This window comes from Stegodyphus dumicola, chromosome 2, assembly GCF_044657685.1.
Source record: "Stegodyphus dumicola isolate Sdum_Otavi_A_Nest chromosome 2, ASM4465768v1".
In the NCBI taxonomy this organism is placed as follows: domain Eukaryota; kingdom Metazoa; phylum Arthropoda; class Arachnida; order Araneae; family Eresidae; genus Stegodyphus; species Stegodyphus dumicola.
Window position 1 is genome coordinate 5104559 of NC_140769.1, and position 12707 is coordinate 5117265.

The following is a 12707-nucleotide window of genomic DNA, read 5'->3' on the forward strand; positions in this document are numbered from 1 at the left end:
ATTTTCCTGCATTTTCGTGCAAATTTTTCTAATTTATGAGAAAAAAGCAGTGTACATGGATAAAGTCAAGAGTGTGCGCAATGCCATTTTTGTGCAATTCTGGGATGTGTTTTTAAGTAAAAATAGGTTGACATGTACATGGTTGCCGTGTATGTGCCATTCTGAAAAACGCGGCAAGGAGTTTGCGATTCTGCACTTTCTCCCAATTTTGCTGTTAATATTCGTCATGATTAAGCGGTTTTATTCCATAAAATTTCTAGCATAAGTGTAATTCGGCTAGCAGATTGTTGGAAAAAATGTTGAGTAAATAAAAAAAAAGGAAACCTGTCTTTACTTCGTGAAGACAAAATGGCGCCGAAAAAAAAGTAGAAGGTTGCTGTAGCAGGGTTGGTTGCCACATATTCGCCAAAAATCACCAAGTTACCATAATCCAAAGATTAACCAAACGGAATTTTAAATCAGAATGTCTGCTAGATTCGGAGCATGGTCAGATAGGCGCATTTGCTAGATTTAGCGTTTTTGTGCATGCATTTTCCCTGCAATTTTTTATGGTCCCCAAAAGGAATTGTACCTAAATAATATATACAAGTCCCATTTCTAATTTGTGTTCATAATGAGTGTGAATGACATGTCCGAATCCATGAAAATATGAACTTAAATCTTGCCGTAAATATGTGGCACTAATATATTGTAGAAATTTAAACAACAAAGGAAATAAAATATTTACAAGTCCAGAAAATTTATTCATGAATTTGGGATATAACTTGAGACTTTTCTATTTTGAAGTGACCTCAATTTGTCCACTAGACTAATGAGTACAGCTGAAAACGAGAAAATTTAAAAATTCTTTATACATGAGAAAGACTGAACATTATCAGTTTACATTTTGATGTATTGTTCTTTTGTGAGGCTGCTTGATGTTGTAGTCATAATTTCCAATATCACGTTGTTTTGCGGGAGTGATTGTAGAAATGTGTAGATTCAAGAATTCTGTAGAAATGTGTAGATTCAAGAATTTCAGTGTTGATAGGTTTGATTTTAAGGTCTTTGTGAATGGCTGACTTACATATGAACCAGGGTGCATTTGGGACGTTCCTTAGATGTTTGCATTTTCTGGAGAATAATTCTATTTCATTTTGCTGTGGCAGCCCAGGCAGTCACTGCATAGAGCATGATTGGTCTGATAGCTTGTAGGTATAAAAGCCTTTTTGTGTTAATGTTTTGAGTTAATTTGATAAGAGGATATAATTAATTTGATAATATTCATAAGACCTTTTTGGGTAAAAGTATATTTTAGGGTATCCCTTGGTGAAACTTGACGATTTTTAGTGGTACACGGATACTGAGTTTTTGAAATTCTTTGACTTGTTATTTTGGCTTGCATATCGCGATTTTCGCTCCAAAAATCGCCGCTACACAAAGCCAAAACAACAAGACAAAAAATTGCACAAACTCGGTATCCATGTACACATTGACCTATTTTTACTTAAAAAAAAATATCCCAGAATTGCTCAAAAATAGCAATACACACTCCCGTGATTTTATCCATGTACACATCGACCTATTTTTACTTAAAAAAACATCAAATAATTGCACAAACTAGGTTTTATGTATTTTCTTGACTTTATCCATGTACGCATCAAACTAAATTCACTTAAAAAGTCAGAGGAGCAGCCAACAAAAAATATATAATCCGAATAAACTACATTTTAAATCAAACAATAAAATAACATAAAAAAGGAAATTCATCTTAGCACTACACGAAGGAAGTATCCACTTACCTTATTGAGTCTTCAGTTAAACAAAATTCCTTAACAGCATCCAAACACTTCCTAAAATTATCTGAACTAGAATCAGTATACTGGTGTCACCACATAAATTCACAAAAATAAGAGTAAAAAATATCCTGCGTTCGAAAATATCCGATGTTTGACCATACGCATTTCGTTTCTAAAAATAGGACAATAATGGCTGCTAAGTAAACCTTCATTTACATACCAGTCAATTATTGCTTTTTTCTTTTCTTTCCAAATCCTACAGAAACTTCAAATTAATCTTACCACACTCAGCCAATTTACCGCGTAAACCAGAAAATAACAATGTACTTATCCAACACACACAAGCCCTTACCCAAAATCTGACACACACTTTCCAGTGATTCAAATTCACCGCAACCAATTACATCATAATAGGGTTTCCATAGCATTCAACTACTCAGGTTGTCATAAATGAGACACCAAGTTGGCTATAAATGAAACAACAACTTGGCGATAAATGAAACCACAATTTCGCGATAATACAAGGGGTACCTTAAAGTCAACTCTAACCCCCTTTTGGGCATTGTGACGTACATAATTGATACCATACTTGAAAGTGAGCCTTTCATCTAAGTAAATACCAAGATATTTTACTTGTCTGTCTTGTGACACAATTTCTCCGTTAAGTTGAATGGCATCCATATTTAGTTTGCATGGAAAATAAATAATAGATGATGTCTCTGTGTTGATTTTAAGCTTCCAAGCACGGAACCAAGGCTGAATAATATTGATTGCATTTTGAAGTTTTTTACTTGCATAAAGGGGGTTCATTGACTTATCCAGATGAATGCAGGGCTGTCACCCGGACGGCTTTTTATGACAAATCAGGTATCATCTGGCATCTGGTGGTAGTAAAATTAGTGGCGCATAATATACACCAAACACAAAGTAATTTAGACAAAGGTAGCTTTTATTCCCAACTAAAGTTTATATGAAAGACGAATTTAAAACAACAAATAGCGATGTTACAAAATCTACATGAAATAATAAAATGATGAACACTAAAATGAATAGGTATTAAAACTCCACAAATGAAATGGAACATGCAATGAAACACATTAAAATTACACTATAAGAAAAGTTAAATTAAATAATAAAAACCTGTTTCTTTCAGGTATGGAAATAAATTATTATTGACCTCTTTCCTGATTAATCAGTCAAGAGGTAAGTCACATTCATTAAAAAGCTTTAATCAAAGTCTATTAAAATTCAGACTATTAAAAAATGACTCACAGATCGAATGCTATCACAGTAGGGATAAATTGGCTGACTCTCTGCTTTGAGAAGGTAACTGTGAGTGGTTCAGGAGTGGCCAATTCAACTTCAAGTCAAGAGTACTTCCCTTTGGTTTCGAGTGCTTGTCCAAAATTGCACTCTAGGCTTCACGCTTCTTAGCTTATTATTTGGTTGTGCATCCCAGATTTCTTGCCATTTATTTAAAATTTTCTGCTTGATTGTCTTGCTGATATCTCTGAGAGGAATATGTTGACTGGAATCCTCAACAGCAGCTTTGGCTGCAATATCTGCCAACTCATTACCTTTTATTCCTACGTGTCTGCAACCCAGCAATAAAGAATTTTGTATCCACAGCTACTTAAGTTTTTATTCAACTTTAAAATTTCAAATATAAGAGGTTTCTTCGTGTCAGAGAATGTTTCTAAACCCTTTAGAGCACTAATGGAATCAAAATAGATAATAAACCTTCTTTGACAACATCTAGATATAGATAAAAGAGCATGATAAATTAACTGAACAATTATCATTTAGTCATTTTCCCACCATATCATTTTCAATTATGAAAGACATTCCAACATGACTAATTGCTTTTGATCCATCTGTATATACAGGAATATAATTAATGTACTATTATCTACGTTTTAAGAAAAGTTGTTGATATATGATCTCATTAGTGCTTTTTGTATCCAGATGAACGAAAACATCAAAACAGCGAATTTGTACATTTTCCCAAGGTGGTATTTCAAAATGCTTTACTAGCTGGATATTTAAGTCAGACATAGAATATTTCTCAATTAATGAACAAACTCGTAAGGAAAAGGCAGGAATACAGGAGGGCCATGCTTCAAATAAGAGGTCACATATGTCATCAAGCAGAACTTTACAAGGACGGTTCAGTTGTGACAAGATATTGAAATAATAATGAAGGGACGATTGTTCGCATCTTAGCTGGAGTGCTGGCTCATAACAGTCAACATAAAGGCTTTGAACTGGAGGTGTTAAGGCATACAAGAGCTTTATAAATGCAAAGCTTTGCTTCCCACTCGGCACCCCACGAGGTGTTCACGAAGACTTTTAAAATATTCTGTGTTTTGAAATACTTCTTCCTTAAGTACAGGGCATGGGGAATGAAGGTCAATTTTTGGTCAAGCATCACTCATAAAATTTTGACTCCTGGTACGACAGAAATCAATGAACCATGAAAGTGAAGCTCTGGCTCGAGATGTAAATTTTGCCTTCGGCAAAAGTGCATGCAGACAGTCTTTTGCTTTGAAAAGATATATCCATGTTTTTCTGACCATTTCTCAATGCTGTTATGAGCGATCTGCAACTGTCTCTCGACAAATCTCATATCTGCACCATGACAACTTATTTGGAGGTCATTCGCATATAATGACCCTGACACAGTAAGGGGGGGTTCCTTTAAAGTAGTATTTATTTTTAAACTAAATAAAGTAACACTTATAACACAGCCTTGAGGTACACCTCAGCATTTCACAGCTGATACCTTCTAGACCTATGAGTCTGAAGCAAGGCTCTCTTTAGCTCAAGCATAGTGAAATCTTTATTATGAGGCTCCGAGTTACTAGAGTTTAAGGATACGGGAGTTCACTCTGAGTATTTCTTCATGGAAAGAAATGCTGGCGGATAGTTGCTGCCACTAGAAACAACCGCAAAGGTCTCACCAACAACATTTGCAATTTCTTCCGTAGTGCTAATTACCCGGCCACCTTTTTCTAAGATAGAAGAAAGTGCGGGATCAGTATACATACCACATCCTTTCCTAACTCTCTCCCATTTCTTTTTACTCAAGGTAGAGGATGTTATTGATGACATAATGTATCCACGAATCCCTATGGCTCTTTCGTACTTTTCTCGCATTTGCTTCACTTTTTTTGAGGCTAGGAGGTTTAACAAAGTGGAGTACCTACGAAAAATTTCCCAAGCTTTTCTCTGTTCTCTAAGGGTTTCTTGACACTCACAGTTCCACCATGGCTTTGAATATTTTCATATCATTCCTGATGTCATCAGTATAGACGCTCTAGCTGCCTGCATTTGCCTTCTCAAGTATAAATTGAGATCTTGACATGGGATCTGCATCTTCTCATGCGATAGAGACTAAAAAAGGAAAATGATCACTGTTATGAAGATCATTCCCAACGTCAAAAGTGCAAAAGAGATGGTGAACAGAGATGGTCAAGAGCGTGAAAAATCATTTATGGAAGTAGGTAAATTCTCCATTATTGAGGAGACAAAGAGAATGATCTTCAATCATTATCCCGATTTGTCTACCTCGAGGATTAGTATCCTTGTTCCCCCAAAGCGAACTATGGCCGTTAAAGTCGCCTATTATGAAAAAAGGTTCAGGCAGTTGCTCTATTAGACTATCCACATCCCTTTGATCAATGTGGACATTTGAAGGTAAATAAACAGACAAACTGAAACCAAGGTCCTTATATTTATTTGGATGGCAAGAGTTTGAAGGCTTGCAGTTAAAGGAAGTGAATTGCTTGGATAGCCCAGTGAGATAAGGAGACTTACATCTGGTATCCATAACTATCTAGTTGATTATATATTTTTTGTATAGTTTAGTGACATCTATGCAAAGATCACATCTTGGTTATTTTTTTATCACTAACAACAGCGATTTTGATTATTAATTTTTATAAAATTCTAAGCTGTTGAACTACAAAAATATAGATTTTAGCAAAAATGTTATGCTTAAAGAATGAAAAATATTTTACGGTACCTTTAAAATTGTATACGTCTTTTGATACCCTTCATAGAGTATTCGCTACTTTTATTTTATTTTCCAAACACCAAAATGTTTTAAATAAAATAATTTATTTTGTCATCCACATACTATTGTGACGTACTTTTTAAAATTTTTAGGAGAGAGGCTTTATTAGCTGCTCATTTTATTTTTATATAGCTTAAAAGTAATCACTTTGGGTTTACGCGTTTTACTTATTTGGGTTAATTAAAAAATAAAATTGCTATTTTGAATTTGTGTAGCGACGATTTCTGCTGTAAAAATCACCGCTGCACAGTGCCAAAATAACAAGTCAATGAGTTACACAAACTCTGTGTCCATTTACTGCCAATTATCGCCAAGGGGCACCTATAAATATATTTTTACCTTAGTTTGTTCTGAATATATTCTTTTAAATACCATTATTATTTTAGGTCGTATATCAGATCATAAGTAAGGAAAATAAATCATGCAGTGCATTTTCTGTACGAGTTTATTGCAATTTCACATTCATGACAGTTTTTTTTTTAAATAAGTAATTAATGAGTAATTTTTTTCAAGTAATAATTTTAAAATCAGTGCTTTCCATGCAATTAAAAAAGGTGAAATTACTACAGGGAAAATTACATTTACACTAATTACTAGCTATAAACTGTAAACTTTCTATGAAAGAATAGATGAATTAGGATTTTCTCTAAGATTATGACCCCAGTTTTATTCCACAATTTGTTCAATTTCTCATTTATTTAAAGTAATATTGTATGATGAAATTGCTATGCTTTGTTTGAAATGAGCAAGATATTTTACATGTTTTGATTCTTTTTATCATTTAGTATTTGAATGATTTAAAATAATGATTTCATTTGTTGTCGATATCTTCTACAGAAAGGAAAAAAAAATCACACATCTATCTTATCAAGGTGAGCTTCTCTTTGGTATTCATCCTGTTTATCTGGCATTGCTTCAGAGGAAAAGAATCTTTTATCAACTTTTTATGCGAAACTGTACCAACAAATCGTCTGATCAGGAAAACATTCAAGAAAGACAAAAGATCAAAGCATTAGCTATAAATCTGAAAGTACCTATAAATACTGTAGACTCTAAAGATTTAAAATATTTAGTTCCTGGTGCAGTGCATCAAGTAAGTTATTTTCAGTTAATGTTTAAGATTCACTTTTTATGTTCAAATATTCATTCAAAATATTTTTGAGTTACTTTATAATACAAAACACATTGAAAAATCAACTGCTGTTTTATACATGGGAAAACAATGTAAATATATAAACAGAATGATAATTACTTTAGAAATCATTTTACTTCCCCCCTCTTTCCCATATTTAGCTGGTGTTTTTTTTTTTCTTTTTTTTTTTTTTTTTTTTTGTGTGTGTGTGTGTGTGTTCTCTATTCACCAGCTTCAAAAAATTTACATATTGTAGCTCTGTTTGTGAGATGTAAATAATGTATTGTAATACTTGATGAATTAAAATTATTTGTTTACTTTATGGAACATTGTTGTCAAGCTGTTATTAAATCAAAAGACTTCCCAATAAATTACTAATGGATGAAGAAGCTAATTTCAGTACTTATCTTCTGTAGCTGTCTTGGTGAGAAAAAAGCATTGGTACAAATTGGACTTAAGAAACTAAGATGTGTTGCCAAATGTTATAACCATCCGTGAATAGAAAATTGAATACGGTAAATGGTTGTAAGGTTTATCTTAATTTTCTATCAGTTCATTTTGAGTTAAAATTACTTTCCTCAATTTCAGCTTACAACTTCCGGCCAGAACATATTTTCAGAATCGCGGTTGAATGCAAATGAGGAGAAGAAGTATTTAACTGTGAAGTTCTACTGACTTCGTTAGAGAGTGAGAGATTCTGATTAGCATGCATTAGCCTTTTGGTGATAGTCTCTCACAAGCTATTATTACGCTCAGCCGTACTTTAGGCCCTTGATAGCTTTGCCGTTAATTAGCGTTAAGGGGCCAACTCTGTTAGAATCTTGATAGCTTCGGCTATATTTTTTTAATTAAGTTTTATTACCACAAGTAAAACAACAAGTACCTAATATTAAAATATAGAGTACAGCTGTAAGCTATTAAATTTTAAAAGTATATACTTTTGAAATATTTAAATAATTTTAGTTGCTAGTATACTGCGTTCTAATTTATCTATTTAGATACTATATGTTTTTAGTACTTTTTTCTTTTTGGGGTTATAGGGAGTCTGTCTTGATGTTGGACGATTACCATTGTTAGAGTGGAAAGAAAATGCGTAAGTGCATAATAAAATTTTTCAATATTTAAATTTTATAATTTATTTGAAGCATGGCATTTTATGCACTTCATAAGACCAGTTAATTTAAAAATTATGAAAATTACATGCATAAATATTAACTACTTAAATATTTTTAAGAGTTACGTAATCATAAAACATAATCATAAAAACTTTCGGTTACTTTCCGTTCAAATTTATCTTCAAATTTTTTATATTAGAACAAGCATTTTAACTGAAAATCTCCATTTATATTCCATTATGCTTTATGAATCTTTAAGTCAGCAAATGTTAAGAGAAATTTTTTAAATATTATCATTAATTATTCAGAACATTAGTCCAATAATTTTTACTTACGAAATATTCATTGTGTATCTTTTTACATTTTATGCTTTGAAGTACCAACTTGGTGCATGGTGGTAAAAAACCCAGCTACCATAACTTTGGACCTGGGTTTGAATCCTGAAGAAGGCACAGATGTTTGTAAATGCATAGTGTTATTATGGCACTATGCAATTATAAACATTTGTGCTTTAATTTCATAATAGATGCTGGTGGTATGCCAAGATAGCTAGGACTGTCCCTTAGGAATCAAAATTGGAATAGAGCTGGGCCTACTTCTGTGTCACTTATAAGATGCCGAAGGTCTTGGCAAACAGACTTGGTGTGACCTTGTGCAACTTGGTGTGATCAACATCCCCTAGAAAACTCAAGGCCACGGTGTGCAGTTCATGACGTCACTGCAGTAGGGATGCTTTTTTCCTCACTATCTTTAAGGATGCCTTCTTAAATATCCATTTGACAGGCTTATAAATAAATTTAACTTAAATTTTCATATTTAAGTCTCATCATTTATAAATCTGAGAAATATCTTGTTTTCATTAGAATGTGAAGAACTGAGATTTTTATTTTTAGAATGTTTTTGATACGAATAACTAGAACTTTTTAATTTCATTAAAAGTTATCATTACTGATGTTACCAAATTTAATCGCTGAGAAACTTTTGTTAACGAAAGAAACTTCACACTTAATAAATCGGAATTTTATTTGTATGCAATAATTAAACAGAAAGACGATTTAAGACATGAAGGGAGGGTATAGATATAGATCCTAAAAAATTAAGATAGATCCTTACTTATTTAAATTAGGAAGCTATTTTACCTGGAATCAAGAAGCAACATAAAATCATTAATTGAAGACAAATATAATTAATCAAAGATGTTTATTGGTCAAGGCTCGTAGTAATTATTCTTACCACGATTTATGTCTTGACTAAAAATTATCTTTGACAAGTATAAGTAATATACAAGGTCCGGCTGTTAATTTCCAGGACTGACATAACTGTAGGAAGACGAAAAGTCGGAAGATGGCGCTAATGATTGCATATTGAAGAGCATTTTCTTGCACTTGTGCAGTGCAATCGACACCATTCTGAAATAAGTGGTTCTCGTGGAAAGGCGCATTAAAAGATAGCTCTTAAATTCCTATTGTCGAAGTGAAAATGGAGCAAAGAATTAACATTAAATTTTGCTTCAAATTGGGCGAGACAGCTGCGGAAACTTACGAAATGTTAAAACAAGTTTACGGTGAGGAAGCATTATCCCGCTCAAGAACTTTTGAATGGTTTAAATACTTTTGGGACAGGCGCAAAAGCATCAAAGGTGATCCACACACAGGTTGGCCGCAGTCTGATATGCACAGCAGAAGCAATTGAAAAAGTTCGCGTACTTGACAATGAATTCAACATGGACAAAGAGACGGTTCGGCGGATTTTGACGCAAGACCTAGGCAAGCGCAAGATTTGTTCCAGATTCGTTCCTCACTATTTAAGGGACAAACAAAAGCAATTGAGACTGAACGCATGTGGCGAACTTATCGGCAACGCTGATGCTGACCCTACGTTCCTGGATAGGATAGTCATGGGAGACGAGTCTTGGTGTTATCAATATGACCCTGAAACCAAGCGTCAAAGCTCTGAATGGCAATCTCCAAGTTCATCAAGGCAGAAAAAATTTTGATTTGAAAAATCCAAAATCAAGTTTATGTTAATCGCTTTCTTCAATTGCGATGGACTCATTCATCATGAATTTCTTCCTCCTAATAAACTTCTCCAATAAACTGTTCTAGACAGAAGTTCTGGACCGACTTCGAAAAGGAATTCGTAGAGTCAGGCCTCATTTTCAACAAAATGGGAGTTGGCTGCTGCTACATGACAATGCCCGCCCACACATTGCGTTGCCTGTGAGGCAATTCTTAGCCCAGCATGGTGTCATTGAAATGCAGCATCCACCATACTTTCCAGACCTAGCACCCACAGACTTTTTCGTGTTTTCTAAGCTGAAAAATTCGCTGAAGGGAACAAGATTTCAGGATGTCAAAGCCATCAAGAAAACTGTAATGTCACTATTAAAGAGCATTCCAAAAGAGGACTTTAAAACTTCTTTCCGAAATTTGTACAGCCAAGCACAGACGTGCGTTACGGCTAATAGGGATTACTTTGAATCATATTAAATGGCTATGTGTTTAAGCTTTTTTTTCTTCTGAGTTATTCCACGAGTCCTAGATATTAATAGCCAGACCTTGTATCTTATTTTGACATCCTGAAATCTTTTGCCGAATAATAAATACTCATATTTGAAAACACTAAGCTTGCAACGATTTAAATAAGTTTTCATAATTATGAGACATTAGTTGCACAGAGAGAATTATATATCATATTTCATTCTAAATAGCAAATATCCAACCTCTGATAGATGTTTGATATAGATCTAAATAGCAAACCTCTGATCTCTGCAGGGAAATTTTATAACATGATTTAGCAGTATTATGTGGAATGTAAATGTAACAAATCCTGAACTGGGATATTGAACACAACAAATGAGAAAGACGGTTATCATTGCATTATTACTATCGAATAAAACTACTAAAATGTAATGCCTTTAAGATGCACTAAATTATACATTACAATTCTAAGCAATTAATACAGAAATAATTTAGATAATATGTACATGCTTATTTACAATTCAGTCAACTCAAAGAGGAAGGATTGTTCGAATAGAGGAAAGGAAGAGAAAGAAGAAAATCATCGAAATTGTCTTTGCAGTCAATTCAGAATTATTGAAAACTGTCTATAAACGGCGAACAATAAATATTAGTTTTTCATCATTTACTATTAGTTTTTCATCATTTACTGCATTTCATCAAATAAAAATGTCTGGCATGATATTTCGTGAAGATTACAATTTAAATTCTTTCTTGTAAAAAGACAGCACTTTACATTACATTTACACGACATTTAACTTATGTATATATATATTATCTTAGATTTTTGCTTTAATGTAGTTCATTTATTAATTTATTTGGTAAAATTCAGGTCTTTAGTTGGATCTAACAATACTTTTAAACTTGTATATGTATATGCATGCGTGACAATATATATATGACAATATATTCGATTTCTTTGCAAAAACAAAAATTGCTTTGACATACTGCTATACAAAATATAAAATAATATATTTGGGGGTGAAGAAAGAGAATCTCATGATTTTTAACATATATACATAAGAATTAATTAAATTGAAAAATTAAAACATAATAAAAAATTTACTTCTCAAATTTGCTTCACGCTCTTTATTATCATCACATAAATGATATATTTATTATCGTCAAAACACTTGTATGCAAAGATTGTTATAATCAGATATAATTATCTAAGCTAGAATTAAATACAACATTTTGCAAAATTTCATTTTTAATGCTTCACGTTGTATTAAGTGAATTTTAAGAATATCAGACATGAACTCATATAAGTTTAAATAGCATATTTTTTCACATTAATATTAAAAACAAAATTGTCATTAGGTACAGAGATATTAGCAAGATTTTTCAAGGTCTTCAGATTTTAATAAATACACTGTTGCTATGACAAATGTATTGAGATATTTAAATGCAAGCATTTTGCAACATACAAAATGCATTTAAAATTTCAAATTTTTATTAGTCTTACATTTTATCTAATCCTAATTTGAAGTCACACATTTGTTTAATTTACTTGACTTGGTAAATAATGCCACTTACTACAAATTAAGTGACTAGCATGATGATAAATAAAGCCATCTGTTATAAATTAAATTAATAGTTTGATTAAGTCATCATATTCGTATAATCACTATTATGCTTAGAATTAGGTTAAATATGCTTCTTTCTATAAATGTATGCATTCACTTTAGTTTATGATAGTTATAATATATTTAACACAGAAGCACTTTTTTAAGCACAGATAAGTATAAACTCATTTAAAAAAAAAAAGAAAAGAAAAAAGAAAGAAAAGAAAAAGCAACTTACCTTTGAAAATTTTGTTAGCATGAAATTGTTTCTATGAATCACATTAATCCATTTGTTTAACAATGGTTTCTCTTTCGGAAAAGAGAAAACCTGTACTTTTGGACCATTTGGGACCTTTGCAGTTGGATATACAGCATGTGTAAACCATATAAAAATGTGAAGAACAAATAGTATGAAAGTGGAGAAAGATAATGTTGACTGTTCTAATGAACGCTAGTGACCGAGTGACCGTCAGAACTCCATAAATCCACCCACCACATGCCTTAGTGGGGAGAGTTAAGTGAA

At 32.6% G+C, this 12707-nt stretch overlaps 1 protein-coding gene across 2 annotated transcripts in view; it reads left to right on the forward strand.

The window, feature by feature from the left end:
* LOC118189915 (rRNA methyltransferase 1, mitochondrial-like) overlaps positions 1–12707 on the forward strand; it is a 69470-nt gene that overhangs the window by 6136 nt on the left and 50627 nt on the right. Inside the window, exons 2-4 of one of the 2 annotated variants that reach the window (XM_085810396.1) lie at positions 2932–2981; positions 6691–6946; positions 8026–8078. In XM_085810396.1, coding sequence (XP_085666522.1) covers positions 6800–6946; positions 8026–8078 — 200 coding nt within the window. In that variant the 5' untranslated portion in view covers positions 2932–2981; positions 6691–6799. The remainder of the gene's footprint in view (positions 1–2931; positions 2982–6690; positions 6947–8025; positions 8079–12707) is intronic. The other variant, XM_035360630.2, reaches the window with a different exon arrangement.